The sequence below is a fragment of the Rhinopithecus bieti genome, unplaced genomic scaffold (assembly GCF_001698545.2).
Source record: "Rhinopithecus bieti isolate Rb0 unplaced genomic scaffold, ASM169854v2 scaffold_19708, whole genome shotgun sequence".
NCBI classification, from domain to species: domain Eukaryota; kingdom Metazoa; phylum Chordata; class Mammalia; order Primates; family Cercopithecidae; genus Rhinopithecus; species Rhinopithecus bieti.
Window position 1 is genome coordinate 3091309 of NW_016810765.1, and position 24561 is coordinate 3115869.

General features: G+C 38.2%; 1 protein-coding gene across 4 annotated transcripts in view; it reads right to left on the reverse strand.

Moving 5' to 3' along the window:
- The window catches only part of LOC108542641 (guanine nucleotide-binding protein G(q) subunit alpha), a 328639-nt gene that overhangs the window by 76126 nt on the left and 227952 nt on the right, over positions 1-24561 (reverse strand). For all 4 annotated transcript variants that reach the window (XM_017892715.1, XM_017892718.1, XM_017892716.1 and 1 more), the window contains 3 exons: positions 22697-22851; positions 4866-4994; positions 1810-1939 (listed from right to left, as the gene is read on the reverse strand). In XM_017892715.1, coding sequence (XP_017748204.1) covers positions 1810-1939; positions 4866-4994; positions 22697-22851 — 414 coding nt within the window. The remainder of the gene's footprint in view (positions 1-1809; positions 1940-4865; positions 4995-22696; positions 22852-24561) is intronic.

The window sequence follows — 24561 nt, forward strand, 5'->3', positions numbered from 1 at the left end:
TATATAATACATTTATCTTGTGTAAAACGTGTGTTGATAAACACTTCTCCTCCTCTAGCTATAATGTAAACATCAGAAATAAATTCACATTTGCTTCTTATATCTCTTGTGTAACTGATAAATGCAAATTTTATTTTATTGGATGGCAAATTAAAGAAGAGAAATGACAACCTACATAGCAAAGGCTTACCTTTTCCCATATGGCTTATTTTGACCAAAAGCACATCTCGTTTATAAGGTCTTTTAGTGGAGAGTTGATTTTTTTCCCCATTTTTGCGTCTGTTTAGATACTCTGGTACCCAGCATATAGTAGGGAAGCCCTCAGAATATTTTTTTGTCTTGATACAACATTCAAAAAAATCAGAAGTGTTAGCATAGATCTGCTCCCAAAATACGCGGTATGTTTAAAATACTACATCCAGGAATTATGTAACAACAAACAAGCACAGACATAAAGATATACATATAGAGATATCATAGCTAAAATTCTGACAGTAACTGCCTTATATCGTGGTAACTTACTGTCGTATATTGTATCATGCTTTTAGGCACTTTGCTTTATAGTTATTGGGGGCAACTGATTGATAAAGAAGTCTCATTCTTAAACAGAAGTTATTTGGCTGACTCCAAAGCCGATATACTCGCAACTCAGGAATGATTCCAAAATGCATCAACAGGTAACTCTCGGTTCTACATGAGACATTGGTTCATGGAAACTTTATCAATCCTATACATAAAAGAAATACTATAGAAGCTTGGATATGTATTTTAATGGAGATATTAATACCGGCAGAAATAATATTTAAAAGAACAAGTCAGGAATTCTTGTGTACCTAAAAAATGTACTGTATTAAAAGCATAATATGCTAGATCCTATTTTAGTCAGCAAATGGGGATCTCTCACTTCCTTCTTTTTTTCTACCCTATTATTAGGATATTTAATATTTATTATTAACCTATCACACTGCAAACTCTGCCTCTAACAGGGTATCAATGGTGTCTTCTCTGTTCCCCCAACACACACACACACACACATGCACACAACTACAGCTCAAGAAGCACGGATTTCTACATCCCTTAATTATCTTCCATAATCAACTGATTCATCGTCAGGTCTTTACCATCCTCAAAATCCACATTTACACCTATTAAGTTTCCCTGTAAATGGGAGGAGATAGCAATACTGAATTCATTCTCCAGACAGCATATTAAGGACACTTCTTCAACTGCTCACTGCGTAATAGAGACAAAATTATGCAGCAGCCTAGAGAATTCTGTAAGAGCAGAAAGGCCGCCTCACCAAGACATTCCATGGTTCATAATGAACTGATTTAGAGCCCAGCTGCAAAGTCATTCACATTTGCCAAGAGAGATTTTGAGTACTCTTTGGGACACACCCATCACACAAACAATGATTTAAACAAAATGAAAACAAAACAAAACATGATGACTCACTCCAACACTCCCAGTTCTATCCTGTAGGAGGAAGACTGTAAAATGATCCGATGATTAGCCTAGGATTTCCATGTTATTTTCATTTTTAGAACCTCTGCATAGTGTTAAAAAGTATCAGATAGACTCTAATTAGATTTGAACACACAGACCTGCTCATACATCTGACAGAAGAGCTTGCTACTTTGAGTGTACTATGTGGTAACAGGATTATTTTTGGTTATTTTAAAAGTCCTAAAATCAAATTTCAAGAAAGCAAAGAAGTCAGTTCACCCCATTCCCCATACCCTACTTCCGATCATTTTCTTGTATCAGATAATAAAATGATAATCCATTGCCTGTCTAAAGAACACTTACCTCATTGTCTGACTCCACGAGAACTTGATCATATTCACTAAGCGCTACTAGAAACATGATAGAGGTGACATTTTCAAAGCAGTGTATCCATTTTCTTCTCTCTGACCTTTGGCCCCCTACATCGACCATTCTGCAAGGTTAACAATACTCATATTAATAACATATAAAGTAAAACTAAAAAGTCAACATAAATATAGCACTACTTACAAACTTGGGGAAAATATTCTCTTGAATCACAATGATCATCCAAGTCAATTCAATTAATACTTATTGAATAATTACTAATTTCCTATTACCTAATATTCAAAGTCAAGACATTCTGGGTAAAACATCATGATGGTTTTAAGAAAGTTACCAGTGTGCATGAAAACTGTAACACTGTAAAAAAAATCCTTATCTGTGCCAAGCAAAATGGTACTTTATTTAATGAAGAACTGAAGAGTCCAAAACTGAATGAGTTTTGTGTTAAGCCCTACTGGCAAATACTGAACTTCAGTTTCTTTTCCTATAAAATCGGAAAACAGATCCTCATGTATTTTTTATGGATGCTAGATATGACTACAAGTACACTTAAAATATGTGAGATGCTATACATTTCAATATGGGTGCTATGATGCTTCCACTAAATGCAGATACGACCCCACTCAGCCTTCATTAGCAGAGTAGGCATTTTGGGCAATTATTTCTTCCCAATATTGATAAGAATTTGGCACAGGTCTAGCCATGTCAGGTCACTTACTGGAAATGAAGCATGAGTGAATGAAGATACTACAAGGTACAAGACGGAAGCCATCATGTGAATCATTTCAATCATTTGTTTTTAACACATCAATTCTGTGCTGAATTACTGCTCAGAAACCAACACTGACATCAATTAATTTGAGTGACAATGTATGTCTGAAAATATCTAGCAATGCTTGGCACTGAGTCAAAGTTTGTCCAAATTGTTGAATCTGTATCTTGAATGAACTGTACACAATGTTCACAGGAAAAAAACAGTCTCAGAGAATGAGCGGTTTAGGTACAAAAATTTGAAAGTAGGGCTCTTTAAACATTTGTTTAAAACTGCAGTCACTACTGGTGTTTTCCTGCCTCCTGGCATTAACCTAAACTAAGAACTCAAGGATCTTCTAAGTGACTGCTCGTAAGCCTAGTAAGGCACAGGAGACAGATGTAAGGGGCAAAACAACGGATCCAGGGAGATCCACGTACTAAGGACATCGAAGTCAAAATTCTTAGATCTTCAGAAGTATTAAAATGCTGGCTCTTTCCCAATGCCAAGGCGTGAATAATATGCTACTAATTTACATGAAATCCTCTTTCCATGAAACTCTGTCACACTGGGCCCTAAAAGATGCTTCTGACGGTGGTGGAAAATTATACTTCTAAGTCATTACTTTTACTGTAGTGGCAAAAAAATGTACTTCAAAAGCTAGTGTACAAAACATGGAAAAAACAACATGTAATTGTAATCTGGTTTCAGAATCCACTAATTGCGAAGCAATAAGTAGATGAAAATCCCCATGAAATGCAATGTTTTCTAAAAACAGTTTGTAACATGGAGGAAGGAAATCTGGGTGTCTCAAATTAAAGATTTCTAAATCTATATACTCTAAACTTAAAACGTAAGTAATATAGGATGCTGGAGCTACAAGGAACCCTGGGGATCATCTAATGCAATACAACCATTTTATAGATTAAAAAACTGAGGCTCAGAAACAGTTTCAAAATACCACCTGCTTTGTGGCAGTATCTATTAGAGCAATGCATGGGAGCCAGATTTGACCTCAGGTACAGAGGCCGATTAGGAGAAAACACAGTGTCACGGCAAGGAATGAAGGTGGGCCTGCTAATCAGAATCACTTGGCAGAGTGACACAGGAGATAATAACTTCTACTTCATAACCAATATCGCACCCATCCATCTTCAACGGGGTGGGCGCTCCTAGAAAATCAACTCTCCACACTCCAAGACACATTCTCATTTCTCAAAGCACCATGTAGTTTGTATTCTAACTAAAAGTAGAACTGAGTGATTGTGTAATAAGAGACTGAATGAAAGTACATCAGTATTGTTTATTTTTTCTCATCCTAAAAGCAAAACAACAGAATGCTTCTGTTGAAGTATTATCCAGACAGAATAGCAGCAGTGAGAGATGAGGTAATAAATTTCATTCTATTTTGCTAGGTAAATGTAGACTAGGTTAATTAAACCATTTTCAAAATCATGTATTTCAAAATTTTTTAAGCAACATATTTTATGAACACAAAATATCACATATTATTCTTGCTATTGAAAAATGTTGCATTGGTACCAGAGGACCCGGGGAAAACACCAGCATGAAAACTTCTGACACTATATAATTTGTGCTTGACAGCACCATAAGATCATTCATAGCTTACATAATTCTAAAAACATATCCATTGTCCTTACAGTTAAAATGATTGCCCAAGAAATTACAGTTAAGACCAATGGTTTATTAACCGATTTTACTCAACCACAAGCAAAACTAAGATTTTTATTGATTTCTTAGTGATTTAAATTGAAATGCCAAATGTTCCAGGACAGTACACCTTTCTCTTTCTCTTTTTTTTTTTGATATGGAGTCTCGCTTTGTAACCCAGGTTGGAGTGCAGTGGTGCAATCTCGTCTCATTGCCTCCTGGGTTCAAGTGATTCTCTCACCTCAGCCTCCCAAGCAGCTGGGATTACAGGCGCCCGCCAGCACGCCCAGCTAATTTTTATATTTTTAGTAGAGAAGGAGTTTCACCATGTTGGCCTGGCTGGTCTCAAACTCCTGACCTCAGGTGATCCACCCACCTTGTCCTCCCAAAGGGCTGGGATTACAGGCGTGAGCCACTGTGCCCGGCCTCCAGTACATCTTTCTAGTGTTTCCTCCTTCAGGGATATGTCCTTTTATTTGTGTAACTAATGATAATAATTGGTAAAATGGCTATCTTGTTTTAAAGCCTACACGATTCCAGTATTTATAGAGTTTACCAAATGTACTCAAGGCATAAAAAGCTGGGAAATAGGTTTTATGGACTCAATTACTACCTGAAAATGACACTTTGTAAGTCAAAGGGGTATTCGATGATCCCTGTGGTGGGGACTCGAACTCTAAGCACATCTTGTTGCGTAGGCAGGTAGGCAGGGTCAGCTACGCGGTCCAAGTCATTAAGATAGCTAGAGGAGGGAAGACACAATGAGAATGTCAGTGACACCATCACACCAAAGCTGTCTACGGAAAGGGAAGGACAAAAATGAGCCCTAACAGAGAAGTAAAGAAGAGAAAGAAAAATATCAGAAAGTGGTGGAGGAGTCTGTGGAAAAGAAAGATAAAGTCAACATTCCATTACTGGAAGGTTATTCATCTATGGATTACATACACACCATAGTTCTCATTTATTCTCTTATTATCAATTAGAACTCATACTCCCCAGAGGCAGGGGATGGGAGAAAAAGAAATTCAAATTAGTTTCCTATTCTCTACTTGTTTAGTAGGCTTGGTTGCCAAAGCAGAAGTTTAAAACAGTTTTCAAGATAACAGAGTTGCACATAAGGTCAGAATGCCTTTTTTTTTTTTTTTTTTTTTTGCAGAACGTCAGAGTCTTCCTGGAATGAATTTCATTATTCCCCTAAGAGAAGACAGCAGGCTACAGTGTCCTAAATTCTGTCCAGAGCCTAAGTCATTCATGATTAATGTGAAGCCATGACATTTCTAATTACTGCAGTAATAATGTGTCTTAAGGTCAGATATTCCCAATGTTTGGAGTCACCACACCTTAACTTTACATTTACCTGGTTATATGATACTTGATACTTTTCCCTTCCCTTAAAGATTTTTTTTCTTTTGAAATAACTTTAGACTCACAAGAAGTTGCAAAAATATTACAGAGCATTTCCCTGTACCCTTTACCCAGCTTCCCCAAACAATAACATCTTACATAACCATAATACATTATCAAAACCAGGAAAATGACACTGATAACAATACTATTAACAAATACACTGATACAATACTATTAACAAAACTACAACGGATGAAATAAAAATTTCATATGCTATATATCGTATATGTGTATACAGTCATCCCTCAGTATCTGTGAGCGACTGGATCCAGGACCTCCTGCACATACCAAAATCCCTGGATGCTCAAGTCCTCCATATCAAATGGAACAGTATCTGCATATAATATGTGCATATGCATAGTCCTCTCCTGTACTTTAAATCACCTCTAGGTTACTTAAAATGTAAATGCTATGTGAATAGTTGTTATACTGTAGTGTGTAGAGAACAATGATGGGGAAAAGTCCGAACGTGTTCAGTAAAGATACAATATTTTTCTGAATATTTTTGATCCATAGGTTGTTGAGTTCACAAATGCAGAACCCACAGATACAGAGGGCTGACTGTATTATGGGGGGTATCTATTTCTATGAGATTTTATATGTAGAGATTTGTGTAATACCACCACAATCAGGACACAGAATTGTTCTATCACTACCTGTGTTACCCCTGGCAGTCATACATATGTTCTTCATCAGTGTAATTTTGCCATGTCAAGAATCTTTTATTCCATTCATGTTTCATTTTCTCAAAGTGTAAAAAATAATCTGAAATGTTGAGAATGCCATAATTTGATAGAATTGAGTGGTATCTTCATGATTTCAAAGAGTAACTGTGTTCTCCTTTGTCCTGGAAAGGATGGGGCACAGACATGGTTTCAAAACACACAACTACAAAGTATATGCACAAAGTAACTAATTTATGAACCAGATTAAAGAAAAGGTGGGACCCTTAATAGAAAGGGAATGGGTTAGATCTTCAACTCTTGATACCCACAAACAAGAAGTGAGTTCTGAGATACATAACAAGGAATGCCTTGTGCATAGCATGTCATAATCGAGCAATAACAAATACTCAGTGGACATGACCTACTCAGGGTAGGGACTCTGACTTACCCATCTTTATTTCTGCCTTAGTACCTAAAATAATTCCAGGTAAATAGTACTTAATGAATATGTGTTGGATGGATTGGTGGATTTCCTATGCTGAGATTTAGTTTTAGCATTATTTAAATAGCATTCTTACTAGTGGTATTTCTGTATGAATGATACCCTTAAATTTGAAACTGAATGTAAAAAAAAAAAGTTGAATCCACAAGATTCATGGAATCATAAAGTAGGAGGATTAAATCTGACTTTAACAAAGAGTTAAGTCTGACTTTAACAAAGAAATAAAATTACTGCCTCTTTGGAGGTGTGTTATCAATTATTTAAGACAAAAAAGTATCAGCCCAGAAATTCCTACTGCAAATCAATTAATTAGTATTCCAGGGCCCTTTTACCTGATACACTGATGATTCTCTAACTGGCAATCAGCTCTCTATGGAGTAACAGAACCAGTCTGATATCTCCAACTATTATAAAACTGGTTGGAAGACAAATAGAGGGAGGCTGGGAGAATATTGGTGTGAAAGACAGAAAGGAAATGTAAAAATGAACCAGACCCAGAATTTTAGTAAATATCTTGCCATGATCATGGAGTCCTCTGATAGAGTTAACAAGCACATGTTCCAGGAAGTGATCTGTATTTCACTCTACTGATAAACCAGCTCATTGCATCATAAACAAAAAATCTGAGAGCTACTCTGTATGGAGTTTTCTAATTTATCAGCTTCTTGATTTGAAAAACCTGAATGTACACTTTGAAATCTACAAGTTCACCATTTAACTACTATATACAAAAATTTATTTCAGAGGAATCAAATGACTTGAAATTTCCACTGGCAAGGCTGCTCAGAAATATATTGCCCGATAAACCATCTCTACTCGCTTAGTACCATACACAGAGGTCAGAACAGAGGGCTGTTAATTCTTGTAATGGAAGGTGCTGTGCTGTTCCTGAGGTAAAGGGAAAGTGTGGTTTTCTGAAGATAAACCTAACAGATTACTCATTGCCGCTCCATACTAAAGCACAGATGAGTGTTAGCACAGGAGAATTTAAGGAACCAGTACATGAAGTGGGAAATTACCTGTCACATTGCTTGGATAAGATGGAATCAGGCATATACCTACCACTAGAAAACTTTCCACTTAAAGGCGTTAGAGGCTACCCTAAAAAAATTGTCAGTGGTATCACTCCTAAGTTCAGGGTACTGAACTGAATATCCAAGACATTCATAGTTGCAAGAATACTTTTTCCTCTTCATCTTTTCAATGTCAGTATAGATCACAGAGAATGACAACAACATCATAACAACAACTAACACAGAGCACCTGCTGCCTGCCAGGCTCTGTTCTGTCTGTTCATTGCCCAGGTATCAACACAGATCACAGCAAAGAAACAGCCATTAAAGATGCTTCATAAATTTCTGGTTAACTTAAAAGGAAGCTACAGTTTTGCTTGCCATTCTTTTGCTTTGCCTCAGTTGAATGACAGAGAGAAAGGCTCACTTTGCTTGGGGTAAAAGAGTTAAATTAATCTATCTTAACAAAAGAAAAGACTAAGAGGAACTGTATGTAGCTCTGCTAGTTGCAACCCACATCATCTAGAACCAAAAACCAAACCAAACAAAACCCAAAACAAGGCAAAGAAAACAACAAAACCTCCAACTAAACAAAAGACATACAAACTAGTTTCTCCTAGAGTAAAATCTGGGGAGTTGAGAAGCTACCCAGGATTGAAGATATGATAGAGACAATTTATGAAGCAGGTAAAATTTATAGGCCACGAACCGCATTTCTGGCTGGGCGCAGTGGCTCATACCAGTAATCCTAGCACTTTGGGAGGCCCAGATTACTTGAGGCCAGGAGTTTTTGAGGCCAGCGAGGCCAACATGGCGAAACCCCATCTCTATTAAAAATATAAAAATTAGCCAGGTGTGGGGATGCATGCCTGAAATCCCAGCTACATGGGAGGCTTAGGCATGAGAATCGCTTGAAGCCGGGAGGCAGAGGTTGCAGTGAGCCACCATTGTACCACTGCACTCCAGCCTGGGCAACAGAGTGAGGCTGTCTCAAAAAAACAAAAACAAAAACAAAAAAAACAAAAAAAACCCCGCATTTTTCATTGCCAAGAAGGGACCAAAGAGCTGCTACCCGCATAACCCCCAATCCCATGCAACTCCCCTCACTCTGGGCTCACGGGACTCAACACTCTCTGTATCTCACATTTGCTAGAGAAAAAAGGCACTTTGTTCCCCTAGAACTAGAGTTCTGGCAAGATAAGAGTAGAACATCCTCATTTGATGGTCCTCGTCACATACTGAGAAAAGGTAATAAAATAATCTCTTAACTGAACTGTACTTTCCATTGAAGCATTTTCTATTCTGAAAAAAAAAAATCTGGTGGAATATGAGGGATGGGTTCTTGTTAAATTATTCCATTCATTCAACCTTAAAAAAAAAAAACAACAAAAAAACCAAGGTCTGAACAAATTTATACTGTAAATTCAGAGAGTTAATTATAGCCATAATTTGTTTTGTAGGAATAATTCTGAGTGGCTGTCGAGGTCATTCTCAAGGGTGTTGCCATGGTGCCAGGCACAGGTACATTTCCAAGGCAATGTATGTGTAACAAGTATCTGGCAGTGACTCTCTCCTGATGTCAGGGAGAGGAAGCTCCTATGTTTTACATAAGGTTTGTTAAGTATCTAGGAGACAAGCTATTCATGTTAGAAAATGGGAGATTTAGCTTCTTAAACCTACCTTACTCCAACCCCTCCATGGGGATTTAATGACTTTTCACTGTGCTGAGATATTATAAATTATTAATTTATAATTTTATTAAAAAAAATAAACCCCGAACTCAATATTCTTCCACATGTTTGCCCAGTTAGCTATGGCCCTCACACTCGGTGGTGAGGACCCACAAGTGCCTTCGTCCACGGCTGTATCAACAACACTTAGCCAAGGGCCTGGAGCACTGCAGGTGCTCAGCATGGACCCAAATTAAAACTATTTTATGGGAAATGCGTAGCGGTTAGAAAGGCAAAAACACCGGAGAGAGGAGGTTGTTAGCTATCCATCCTTACGAAATTACTTCTCTTGGCTATTACTGGCCTGCATGATGTAATAACCAAGTTCGGAATAAAAATGTCTCTTGACAAAGACAATAGAGAAAGAAAAAGCATTATTTAACTTCATTTAGTAGATTTGCTTCCTGCTATTATTTAGGTCCTGGCTAGAGAATGACACAATGTATATGTCCATTTTATATCTGTTTCAAGCTTTCAGGCCTTAGCATTCTGTCTAATACAGTGCAAACTGAGGAGATGGGACTTTATCAACAAGACATTTCTGACACAATCTTCTAGATGGAAAAAACAGGTTTTCGATGGTTTTCAATGAAAAGTGAGGGAACAAAGATACTTGTGTATTAATGTTTCAATGATTCCTTTCTGACCATAAGCAAAATGCAGAGTCATCTGGAATTAAACAACATATTTTGGCAATGACATTATGGTAGATGCTACAGATAGAAAGATTTATTGGATATGATCCTTACCTGGAAGGCGTTTATCAACTTGTGGGGAAATAAGGGTTACATAAAAATAAGAATGGTGAGATTTACAGAGATGAAATGAACCTTTGTATATTTTGGATACAGTCACTTTCTGGCAACCTGTTCAAACAATCTCTAGTCCTTGATGATGATAATCCTCAAAACATTCTTTTGTGTAGTATGGCTGCACTGCATGAAAGACTTAACAGAAATCATGCCCATTAGTTCACACCTTGTAACAGATAAATTCTTCACATGTTGAACTTCAGGATAATCTCTGGCTGAAGAAAACTAAATTCACAAACAGGACATAATCCACTACTTTAAATGATTAAAATATATGACAGAAGCTTCAACTTCTCTAAAATAATATGCCCAAATCAATAGTATATATAACACTTTCTCTCTTATATATGTTTTAAAAAAGATTCCACTTGTTCCTTAATTTTAACATTTTATCAATAACAGTTTTGAGTTGACCTTCAAATTAATTTATGCTCCCACTTGACATGAATGAAAACTGATTTTAAAAGTATCCTTTTAAAATTAAAAGAACCCCCTGCCAACCTACGACTGGAAGAGTAACTGAAAATCTAGACGAAGAATAGCACAGAAATTAAAAATTCAAGTGCTTTGTTTTCTCTTAAATGAAGGAAACAAAAAATTAAAATTTAGAGATATGAGCTTGCAGGTAAAACATATCACATTACAGCTAGGGTTAATAAATTTTATAAGCCAGGTGTGGTGGCATTTGCCTACAGTCCCAGGTAGTTGGAAGGCTGTGAAGCAGAAAGATTGCTTAAACCCAGGAGTTTCAGGGTGTAACCACTGCACTCCAGCTTGGGCAACATAGTAAGACCCTGACTCTAAATACATATATTAAAGTTAGAGGCATACAACCCTCAGTAATTACATCAAAAGGCAAAAGGTACCTGTGGGTAGTTAAGTATGAACAGAAATCTCTGAAATGTCATACAAATCAGACCAGACACAATAAGATAAATGAAATAGCAGCTTGGGGCATTCAATGTAGCATGACATGGGGTGTGTGTTGGAGGTTGGGGAGCTGTTTAACCCCCATGTAAGGGCCTCCCATGGAGAGGCTGCATTTATAACAAATTTGCAGTTCACACCAAATACTAAGATTAAGTCATGGCACAGAAAATGATTCTGGGTAGGTCTTCACATTTTTAATTATTGAAAAGAAGGTTAGAAAAATGAGGTCGACTTCATTTAAAAAAATTAAGAAGACCTCATTGTGAGAGGAACAGTCTTTGGGGAGTTGAAAGCTAGATCATGCCATGAGATGGTATCTGACACTGTCAAAAGCACTGGAAGCTAAAGAGAAATCAGAAACACACAGTTACCATGCAGTTGCTATATGACCACAAAGGTCCATAGGAAAAAAGTGAAAAAAAAAATTGTAAAGTAACCTGCAAAAACAAATGAACAAGTAATAGTTTTGCAAAACTGCTATCCTGAGGGGACAGTCAAGGAGAGATTTTGGTTGCATGACCTACTCTAGTCTCTTCCTCATCTGGCAAATCCTGTGGCAGATGGGAGCCTGGCTGGTAGTCTGGTTAGGATGGTTAGCGGCAGAAGATTGCTTATTCCACAAACACTTCCATCTCCTAAAAAGCTCATTTTGCAGAGAACGAATCAACTTTCCTTTTTCCTTTTTGATACCTGGCATACATGTTAGAGTTCAAAGATGTGCAGCATTTATTAACAGGCATTCTGTTCATAAGAAGTTTACTTTTTTTTTTTTTTGAGACGGAGTCTCGCTCTGTCGCCCAGGCTGCAGTGCAGTGGCGCAATCTCGGCTCACTGCAACCTCTGCCTCCTGGGTTCAAGTGATTCTCCTGCCTCAGCCTCCTGAGTAGCTGGGATTACATGTAAGCACCACCATGCCTGGCTAATTTTTGTGTTTTTAGTAGAGATGGGGTTTCACCTTGTTGGTCAGGCTGGTCTCGAACTCCTGACCTCGTCATCCGCCCACCTTGGCCTCCCAAAGTGCTGGGATTACAGGCATGAGCCACCGCGCCCGGCCAAGCAGTTTGCTTTTAATACAAAGTTGCAGGTTCAAAACAAAGATCACTCAGTGGTATCAGGTGGGTTATAATCCTATCGTTTTTGAAAGCTGTTCAAGGGAGACCATTCTGGAGGATAAAAGAGAAGTCTTCGAGATTATGCATTTCAATTTGCCTCTACCAAAGAACTAACCCAATCTAGAAAATAAGATTTTAAAACTAAATTAAATATCTCCTAAAAAGATTCTATCACTGTATTTGGTAAATAGTTTCATTATCTTATGAATCTGAAAGTCTGATGTAAAGAGAACACTAGTGCCAAATAGGGAAAGGGCCAGACATCTAAGTGTCTGCCAGACAGATGCCAGGGCCAGGGCTGGGCTCACAGCAATAGATTCTCAGGTATAGTGCTCAAAAAAATAAATCAACTTTGTAATTGAAAATGAAAACAAAACAATAGCAATGAGACAGAAAGAGAGAAAAGAAAGAAGGAAGTCTTTTTCAATTTGTCTATTTGGCTTTGTTAATTTATTCACCTTTTATATATGACAACTGTCAAAGCTATTGATTAATTTTGATACAATTCTAAAACATATCAAGAAATAGCTGAAGATTACTTTTTAATTCTGGTCTGCCTGCCTTGAAATTGGGTGGTGATGCTTAATTCAGTTAATTTACACATATTTATTGGGAATCTGTTATACATTAAACTCTAATGCAGTGTGTTAGATGGAGGGAGACTGGCACAGAGAACTGGTACAAAATATGTTAAAATACCTTCTTTGCCTTTAGGGATTTCAGTCTACCTGTGAAGCAAAGAGAGCACCGATGAATCAATTAAGAAACAATTAAGTGCCAAATTGTGAGCTGCTAATGATGAATGCAACAGGAAGGGAGAGATGATTATGAACTGTAGTCACTGGAGAATAGTGTGCAGTAGAGGTGGGGGATGGGTTACTCTGTGCAGGCAGAATGGGATTTGAACAGGCAGAAAAGGAGAGATGAGAAGAAATTAGGAAAGGTACAGAATTTCCTTTTTCCTCTATCATTCATTCAACAACTTTTATGGAAAGTCTACAATAAGCTAGGCCCTATGCTTAGGCTGAGCATGAACTACAAAGGAAAAAAGACACAAATCATGTCCTCAAGGAGATTACAGTCTGGCAATGAAGATAAACGTGTTATAAATAACCATACTACAATGCAGATGTAATGTGGGTCAAAAGAGAAGTTCCAGTGATTGCAGCCAAGAGCAATGAGCAACAGGTCATACTGATTTAAGTGGGTGTCCCGTGGTCATATCAGTTATGTCACCTTAATTTGGATATTGGTTCTGTGAGATTAGAACTTTCGTTTTGACAAGGCTGATCAGGTCTGGAGAGCTGGTCATGCTAACATGAGTTAGTGTAAACTAATTATAAATCAAAATTCAATTCATTATTTTAAACTGAAAAGACTTTAACCTGGTAATGAACTCAAGAATACCAGAGTCAGCAAGGCTTCTTGGGAAGTGGGGAGTCAAAAAAGGTGCTGAATGACCTTATGGGTTACATGAAGACAGCAAGATTCTTTGGTTCCCCTGTGACTGGAAGTGGGATGGGGTTGTCTTCTAGTCATGTGCATGTTCTATTAGCCCTCTTACAAAAGACTGTCACTCCTATCTCTGCTTCAATTGATTGCTAAATCCTATGAAACCCTCTCATCAGCTGCAACATACCACCATACCATACCAGACACTACGAGTCAAGCACATATGACACATAATCCTTGCACTCAGAAGCCAAATCAACTCAATGAACATTTCTGGTCATTCATGCCATTTTTAGTGCTAGACATGCTTTGTGTGGCATTTAGTGGTACTTCCAGGAAATATGATCTAGAACTTTCTGTTGCTCACTTCCTACCAAATGTCTCATTGTGCAAAGCAGTATTTCTAGAGGACTGCTGAAGGAATGCAGGCCATCGCTTCACTCAGTACTCTAAAAGATATCTCTGGGTTGATTCAGAGTATCAGAGTCTTAAACTAGGTTTTATCTAAAGGGCATAAGCAGAATGCTACTGCATTTTAATAGTCATTCTTCACCTCTAACAGGGGTTTGAATTTGTGTGTGTGTGAGAATGAAAATCAGACAGTTAATATAAATATTTTAGGACTTTTGGACCATATGATCTCTGTTACAACTATCTGACTCTCCCGTTGGGTCCAAGGCAGCTATACACAATTCATAAACAAATGAGCATGGCTATGTTCCAACCAAACTTTATTTATAAAAATAGGCAGCAGGCCAAATTTGGCCTGCAGGTTCGCTAATCCCTGTTCTACTAGGCACATCATCAACCTTATTAAAGACTGTGGAAAGGCCTACAAAGAAGAGGCCAAACTACTCAATGTCCAAACAAACGTCCCGCTAAAATGTGAGCGAATAGCAAACTGACTTGCCCACATCCACTTTGCCCTTTAGGCAGAGTGAACAAATGATAAACTGGGGCTAATCCCAGCCCTTTTTCCTGGTCCTTCTCTGTAATAAAGGTTAGAGGAGAGTTAAGCATATCTAAGCCTTATCTTTTTATCTCTAAGAGCATTCTGAGAAGGGAATAATAAAGACCACATCTTAGAATCATCAGCATTCACTGAGGAAGACAAATGCAGGGCTTTTTGTTTGTTGTTTTACTAAAGATTGGAAAATGTGGCCCACTAGATAACAAAACATGAAGAGAATTAAATATGTCACTCAAGTGAAAAGAATGACACTTTTGTTATTATTGTCACTCTAAAAAAGAGCAAACATATGCAAGGTCAATGCCCTCTTCTGACCTGGCTAAATATAGCATTTTTAGTAATTTAATCATGTAGAGAATAATTTCTCTGTTCATTACATTTCCAGGTAAATTTTAAGGTGTCAGGTTTTCATTTGACTGCATAGGATAATGACTTCTCAGATAAAGGGAGTCTACTGCAGCAGAATCAAAGGACTTCAGAATTTAGGAGGAGAATTTAAGGATTACATATCACATGTAATCCATGTCTGAGGAAAGTGAGGCTTAGTCAATGCCCCCGAGGTAGTGAGTAGCAGAGGGAATTCCAGCTGGACCTTGACCTAATATTCACACCATACAATGGTCTTATCTGCCTTCAAAAGCCTGGAGTAGGCTTAAACTTTTTCAAAAAAACTGTCAGAGGAAAGCTGTTTGACTCATCAGTCAGCAACTTTTTAGCAAGGTACTTCCTCTTCAAGAAGGACTGGCCCTAAGTCAGGTGGATGTGTGTTACCCTATCCTTGAAATGCCTTTTGTTAAATTCAACATGGCACATAATATACTGGTGCAAGTTCATAATCAGACTCAAGAAATGTAAGCATGCGTTTAGAAGGTGAAACTCCAATGTTGACTTATGCCAAAAAGCCAATCTACTCATGTTCTTTATGGTCTCCAGATCACGTGGAAATTTCAAGAAGGTGTCTGATCTACCCAACTCCCTGGAGGGGAATTCGGTGAAGTAAGATTAGAAATTATTTGGTCTCTTAAGGCAAACACAGCTACAGTAGATTAGCCAAAGCCTGCATATGAGGCCTTTTCTCACTATATGCCAATGTGATTGAGACTTGTGTCCTCTGGTTAATGTCAGGGAGATTTTGGTAGTGTAGGCAGTGACCTCATTTGACCTGATGTCTCAGTATATTAAAGTAGGTGGTGAAATCTAGGGGGAAAAAAGTGAACCTATAACCATCTGTTTTTTGTGCTCTTTAATAGTTTTCAGAGCCTTCAGGCTTTTTATCAATAACAAAAAAGTTAATAAAGTAATCTACAAAACTCCCTAGGATCTTAGAATGCTTTTTATTCTTTCATTAAATAGAATTGGAAGAATTCACCAAATTAAGGCCAATTGCAAATGTATCCACAACTGCTTATCCATTATCTGGAATTTCCCATCTCCTTGGTTCTATCATTGCTGCCTGTCCTTTGAGTCATCTGATTACTTACTATGATAGGCAAGTTGGCTAATCAAAGTAGAAGGGAAGCTCAAATCATTTTATTGTGTCCTTCTCACTGGTTCCAGTAAAAAGGGATTGGCTGGATTTTGGGGAAGAGGTCGGTTGAGAGATAAAGACTGTAGGTTAAAACAAAGAAATAACACTCCTGAATTATTTGTGACTTAGAACATCTTCCATGTTAGTACGGATAACTGCTGCTTATCTAAACATGGCTAACTTTTCATAATGATAACCAAAAACCTGTTGGGTTTGTTTTCCAGTCAATTTTATATAATTTTCCTTCTTGACTTTATAAATATGAAACTATCTGTAGACAACATATTGATAAAGATTAATAATTTGTTCTTTATGGTAAGTGATTTATAAAACACCTAATCATAGGTATTTATCTACTGATTCATCTATCTATCCATCTATCTTATCTAAAAACTGTCAATCACCTATCCATCTATCAATCATCCATCCATCCATCCAACCATCCATCCATCCTATGTGAGGTTGTATTTCAGTGGTTAAAAGCTTGGGCTCTGGAAGAAGCAAATTTGAATTCAACTCCTACTGCATTCACTTACTGAGTATGTGGCCTTGAACAAATTATTCAGTCTGAATCCTAGTTTCCTCTTCTGTTAGATGGGGATGCTAATAACTATCTACCATTGCAGGTGACTTTGAGGATGAAATAACACATGTCAATGACTAAGCACAGAATCTAACATATAGTAAATATTCAGTAAATAGCAGCTATTATTGTCTTTAATAAGGCTTTTCAGATCCCAGACCTTCAACAACAGCAGGAAACAAGACTTGAATGCCTTCAGTTCTGAACCTTCATAATCTTTAACAGCCAAAGAGAGATGGAGCCTATACCACGGTCATTAAAATGGTAGAAATTACCCATCTATTATTTCATGAAATAATCACTTGTGAAAGTCAAACATGAGCACTGCTGTCAGGAACTGAGGGTAGAGGAGAGAGGCACTTCAGTAAATGTGACGACAGAAATAAAAGAGATATGCACACAGTGTTAAGACAGATGACATAGTGACTTACTGTCACTGGTGTTGGTCAAGGCTTTCAGAAAGGGTGACTCTTGAGTCGGGTCTTAAAGGATGAATAGGAGTTCATTAGAGAGAAAAGAAGACAGGCACGCTTGGCCTCTGCTCCCAGTATTTTTTGTAAGTCGCTTGCACTGAATCTCACAACCACCAGAGTTGTGGACAGAACTGCTATTACACGACAACCTTTAAGCAGGTGTGTGTGGCAGGGAGATTCTCCTAATACCAGAAACTTAGATGTTATATATTCCCTAAATCTACTCTGAAGACCTGCCACTAGAGACAGGCAGCGCCAAAAGAAGCTGGTCCTAAGTTCAGAAATATTTCTGTAAGGTGGTGATATTCTGAGTAAGAAATTAGGTCCAGAATAACAATGAAGTATGTTTCAATTATAAAGACAGGAACAACATAGAAACCCTATATGAAGAAAAGGAGGCAAGATAACATACTGAAGATGTACTAGGGTAATATACACAAAAAAGTCAGAAAGGAAAAGGGATAACAATTATCTCAAACATAGAGAAAGGAATTATTCTGAGTTATTTGTGAACATGATTTTTAGTACTGAGAAATCCGCAATGTTTAATATATGGGACCTACATCTTTGCCAGTGCTGTCATCTTTGCCAGTTCCTGGAGCATCTGCTATGACTACGCTGGAGAAACACGTGGAACACAGCAGCAAATGAGTGACTCTATGACACCCAGGTCCTATTTCTGTTGAGAGGTTTACCTGGCTAAGGAAAATGTAAAGTGCCCACTACTAAGACGGTGAAGAATAAAGTAACTAACACTCAGGCCTCCTGGCACGGTGGGATTAAGGCAAGTCAGGCAGGTTGCTTGGGCACTGACGTGTACATGGTGCCAAAACATCCCCGGAGGAGACCTGAAATGTGGGTTTAGTTAACTCTGGTTTATACAGACAACCCCTTACATAACTGGCAGGAATACACTGATTCTACTCTCTTGGAAGTAAAGAGAGTATTCTACAGAAAACGAAAGAAACAAACCTCCTTCCCTCAGTTTCACTTAGCTAAGGTGACCAAACGTCCCTGCCTGTCCTGGAGAGTCTCAGTTTATGCCTGCTGTTTCACTATAATTATTAATACAGCCTCCTCTTTCTCAATGTGTCCTGGTTCAGATGATTAATCAAATAGCTGAAGAGATAAAATCTTCTATGCAGAAGAATGCCAATGTAGACCAACTGATACACCAACTGATAAAAGAGGAAAATAATTATTTTACGAATTCCAATGGAATTATTAAATCTGGCAAGAACTACCAGTTGGAAATAAAACTATCAGATGAAGAGCTGATGAAGAACTAGAGATTGCTCAGTGACAAACTAACACGACAAGAGACAAATAAAATACAACTTTATAATGGAGAGTGCCACTACCCTGATAGTGTGGTAAATCTTAACTTCATCCACCATGGGTAAACAAGGGTACAACATCACTTATAATACATTCTAGTCACAATGTTTAACTTGAATCTAATAAAGACTTTAAATGTAACTTCTAATTTATAGTAAATCCATGAGATAACAGGAGCAAACTAAATCATACTATGAGAAGCAATCAGGCAAATCTAGGCCAATCTCTTGAATATGCCAGTGAAATGCAAAATGGGTCTCTACTAGATTAAAAGAACCTTAAGGGACATAACAACCAGATGTAATGTGAAGTCCTGAAATCAACCACCTCTAGAGGACATTTTGGAAGAATTTGGGAAATCTGAATACGAACTGGGTATCGAATGATAAAAAGAAGTTAATTAATTTTAGGTATAATAATGTATTATTATTTAGGTAGGAAAATGTCCTACTTTTTTAAAAAAAGAGATACATACTGATACATCTAAGGATATAAGTACATGTTGTTAGAATTGGCTTTATTACTTCAGCATAAAGTGTGGTTAAAAAAGATTTAGGTTATGTATGTCTACATATATATATAATTTACTTTTATTTTTTATTTTTATTTTTGGAGATGGAGTCTTCCTCTGTCGCCCAGGTTGGAGCGCAGTAGTGTGACTGATCTCAATCATGGCTCACGGCAACCTCCGCCTCCTGGGTTCAACCAGTTCTCCTGTTTCAGCCTCCCGAGTAGCTGGGACTACAGGCGCACCCCACCACGCCTGGCTACTTCTTTTGTATTTTTAGTAGAGATGGGGTTTCACCATATTGGTCAGGCTGGTCTCGAACTCCTGACCTCAGGTGATCCACCCACCTCGGTCTCCCAAAGTGCTGGGATTACAGGTGTGAGCCACCATGCCTGGCCCACATATATATAATTTAGAAAATCAATGTATCCTCATTCCTACTAGGGGAATGTAGAACTATTTAAAGAACAATCATTTGAAGGAGTTTAGATCAGCCTGTGCTAGATGGCCGCATGTTTTGGTCTTGCTTTATCATAAGGAGTGTGCTCGTTTCTATGGTAGACTAAGCCTGCACTGACAGAACTCTAGGACAGCAGCTTTTCCCAGGATCACGGCACGGACAGGTCTGGAGAAACTGTCTAGAAGAGCTCCTGCCTAAGCAAGCTAGATGTGGCAGCATCCAATTCTCATACTAACTAATGGTTCCATGTCTAGAAATTCACAAATCTAAACTGAGGGTATGTCATCAGAGATATGATGAAGTCTGGTCTCAAGAACATATCCATAGTCCAATACAGGTGTCCTAGGTGCAAAGAGGACTCTCTCAGAAGGTCCATCCCAGGAGGAGGAGGCAAACCCTAAGGGGGGAGATGTAACCCTAGTAAGCACACAATTACTAGATACTAGGGGCCTCTGACTGCCCAGTAGCAGGACTCTCTGTAGGGAGAACAGTTACAGATGACAGGTAAAGAGTAGACCAGGTAGGGAGGGGAGAGATACGACTGAAACTAAAAAGATAGAGCTTAGAAGAAAAATGATGCAAGGTGAAGAATTTATCAGTAAATGTAACTTGGGGGGCTCTGACGGCCCAGTAGCGGACTCTCTGTAGGGAGAACAGTTACAGATGACAGGTAAAGAATACAACAGGTACGCCGGGCGCGGTGGCTCAAGCCTGTAATCCCAGCACTTTGGGAGGCCGAGTCGGGCGGATCACGAGGTCAGGAGATCGAGACCATCCTGGCTAACACGGTGAAACCCCGTCTCTACTAAAAACTACAAAAAACTAGCCGGGCGAGGTGGCGGCGCCTGTAGTCCCAGCTACCCGGGAGGCTGAGGCAGGAGAATGGCGTGAACCCGGGAGGCGGAGCTTGCAGTGAGCTGAGATCCGGCCACAGCACTCCAGCCTGGGTGACAGAGCGAGACTCCATCTCAAAAAAAAATAAAAATAAAACTAAAAATAAAAAAAATAAATAAAAGAAAGTTTACATCCTGCATCATCCAGCAAATATTTTGACCCAAAGGCCTCCATTATTTGAGGTATCCCTTTGTAGGAAAGGACCAAGCAGTTGCCTTAGGCCAGTTGGTTGAGAATNGGGAGGGGAAAAGATAAGACTGAAACTAAAAGTTAAAAGATAGAGGTTAGAAGAAAAATGATGCAAGGTTAAGAATTTATCAGTAAATGTAACTTTATAATGGAGGATGAGTTAGTCTTAAAGGCTAGGGCAAGACATCATAGTAGCAAAGTGAGAAACAGAGAGGAGTTAAGAGAGAGCCAGAGAGATTCAGAGCTGAGGGTGGAGGGTAAATAAGCAGATAGGAGAGACACAATGAATGGGAACAGGGAATGATGGATGAGACACAGCAGCAACATGGGGAGATAGGTGGAATCTGAAATGGCAAAAGAAACAGAAGGACAGAGGGGGCAGGAGTAAAAAAGACAGTTGGTCAAAGGTTGAGGGGGCAGAATTTAGAACAGACAAGAGCTGAATGCATCTTTTTCATCTCTGTACTCACTGAAACTTATACAGTGGGAGCCCAGGAGGAAGGAACAAAGGGACAAAGGACAGAGGGAAGGAGAAGAGCCAAATGGAAGGCAAGCAGGCAGGAAAGCAGAAGAGAAAGACCAGAAATGAGAAGAACTATATGAATGTGTGGAAGGACGATGAAAGGAAGAATGAAGAAAGCACACATTTCAGAGGCTCGCAAGGGGGTTAATACTAGTTAAAATATTAACTACTACAAATACAGTGCTCATGAGCATTGTGCCACACTTCAGAATGGCATAATTCAAATTTACCATAAGAATACAAGAAATAGTTTGATCAGGCAACATTTCTGTGGCTGATGTGAATCATATCTTATATAAATGCCTCGAATTAAGAGTAAAAGCATGACAATTTTACTGAAAAAAACAGTCATATAGCTCTTAGAATCTTCTGAGTGATGTCAGAATACTTCTGAGTGATGTCAAGCAGCCTATCAGGGCCTCTTATTTTCCCCATGGGCCCGCTTTCATCCAGTGGATCACTTTATCATATGAACTGGCATAAGGCTGATGATTATTTTCTACCCATTCTTCTGTCTGCCCAGAACCAAAAAACAAGAGGCAGATGCTGTATTAATATAACTAATGTAGACAGAAACCTGGCTAAATACTACCAAAAGAAAACTCGGTATTCAGGTGCCTGGTTATCTACATTGCTGACTACATCGATCACATTAATCCAATGATTGCCAAATCTTTACTTCCTTTCTGTTAGGTGAGATTTATTGCAGAGAAGTAACAGATTTCTAGGATGCAAATCTTTCCCAGGAAATGAGTTTGAATGACAGCTCACAAAATAATTCTGGAATTAGAAATTAGACTCACATGCAATTTTCATGCAAAGGAAAACCTATCCATCAACATAATAGTGGTTCCCAGAAAGCAGTCAAGTTCTGGATCTGAAAACTGGAAACCAGGAAGTCTGATGTTTTAAGAAGCCATAATCAAACATATTTTTTCTTTGCAGTTGCTAATGTGTGTAGGTGTTTTCTAGCACATGAATAAGATTGGATTTTGCATCAAAAATTATTATTACAAGATTTCAAATCACAATTGCATACTAGTTTGAGAGAGAATTGCTAGTTTGCAATTTGGGGGAGGAGATAGGTTGGTGAAATCAGATTCCTAGAGTCTTCAGTTTGTTTTTCAAACAGAAAACAGTAAAAGAAATATTCTCCCTGACTCATGATACTAGTCCCTGATAATCTAATTTAGATTTATGAGGTTGGCATAAGTTCAATATCTATGCTCCCTAACTTTTGAAGTTTGAATCGTGTATGACATACACAGGACAGAATAAAGAAGTTATGATAATCACAAAACCTCCACATGGAAGTAAAGAGAAAAATCCATAGGGCCTCCTGGAAAGATACTCACTATTTGGTAGAGTCAGATAATTGATATTCTCGTCGTCTATCATAGCATTCCTGGATTCCAGGATCATTCCATAAACTCTTTATTGCATCTACATATGGATTCTCAAAAGCAGACACCTTCTCCACATCAACTTCTCGAACTAATTGTGCATGAGCCTGTTTAAATAAAAAAAAAGGCAATTTTAATAATCTACTACTTTCCAAATTTTCTTTGCTTTTGCTTTGCATATTACATTACATACAATTCAGGTAACATCTTCCTTCATATACTGGTCTTTAAACTGGTTTAAAATAAAGTCATGTTTCATATATTTTGTTTTTCTTAGCGAGAACTCAGTCCCAAATCTTTCCCTCTAGAGTAAACTTTGATGTTACTTAGATTTGATTAGAGGAAACTAGAGGAAGGTGGCATATTCAGCTCTCCCATCAGAACAATGAGAAAGTTATGCTTACACATACCACTATTTTTACATATTATCATAATCCTAAAATATTATTATTAAAAGAAAAGGAGGCAGGAGTAATTATTCCTCTATGTTTATAGTTTATTATAATCTAACATATAATATAGTCAGCTTATGGGTGTTGTATGTCTAAGCAGAAACTCAATCAGAATCCTAAACTAATCAGGATTAGCTTCTCTAGTTCACTTTTAGAATAGTGTGTAAAACCATTAGAAGAACAGTTAATAGTAGTAATTTAATCTGGACAACAATGACAATTACCTCTCCACTCTTATGCACCCAAACTTTCAAAATATTTGTTTTTTATCTGTCTTATCTACATTATCAGATTGAGTACCCCCATTCAATCTTTTAACAATGTAAAAGAACTTGGTTATATTCATTTAGCAGGAAGGAGATAAAGAGATTAAAAAATTTTTAAATAAGATTGCAATGAAAATATTTTATGGTCAACCCTCAAATTAGCCGGAATACACCACTGCCTAACAATCAAAATTAAACTAGGATTTATGGAATGCAATATATATACACAAAGTATACATACAGAAATATGCAACTAAACACAAATAACTAATAGTGTTGGACACTGGAGGCAGACAGTTGATAACTACTGAAACAGTACTGATTTTGTGCAGAAATACAAACTTCTAAACAAGGTTAGTGAATGGCTATCATGATGACATCATGGCCCAACTATTCATTTCACAGAATATTAAGCAGACAGAATGTTAATAAATGTAATCCAGTTAGGCCCTGTCTGGTTCCCAATCTTTACCTTCCTTCTCTTCTCTTGTGTGGGGACGGCCCCATGCCAATAGACTAATCTTGACTTAAGGTTTTAGGAAGCTCAACACACTGAGACTGAAGAAATCGCCTTTCTTATTTGTTCTGTTCTGTGACAATTGGATCTAGTAACTGAGAAGCCCTAGCGCTTGCTGGTATTCTGATTCTGGAAAATGAATCCCTGTAGCTGCTTTCTGTCCTGAGTCCCTGTGCAGGCAACCTTCCATGTTACCCCACCTACGATCTTACCAGCCAGGAGTCCTGTTCCTGAATCCCACGCCAGGTGGGGCCCACCTCCATTATCGTTCCCCTCTGAGACTCTCCCTTTGAAAACAGAGCATCACTGGCCCCTCAATGAATCCCCACTGCTGTGTTCTGCCTCTTAGGCGTGTAATATTTGTTGTCTTTCTCTTTAATCATGGTTCAAATTCCAAGTTCCAAGACAGGCTCAACACCGCATAATCAGGGCCTAGCAAGGTGCCTGGCAAGTGGTAGATGTTCAACAAATATTTGTTGGTTGGTTGGAAGGAAAGAAGGAAAGAAGGAAGGAAGGGAAAGAGGGAAGGGGAGAGAGGAAGGGAGGGAGGGAGGGAGGAAGGGAGGAAGGGAGGGAGGGAGG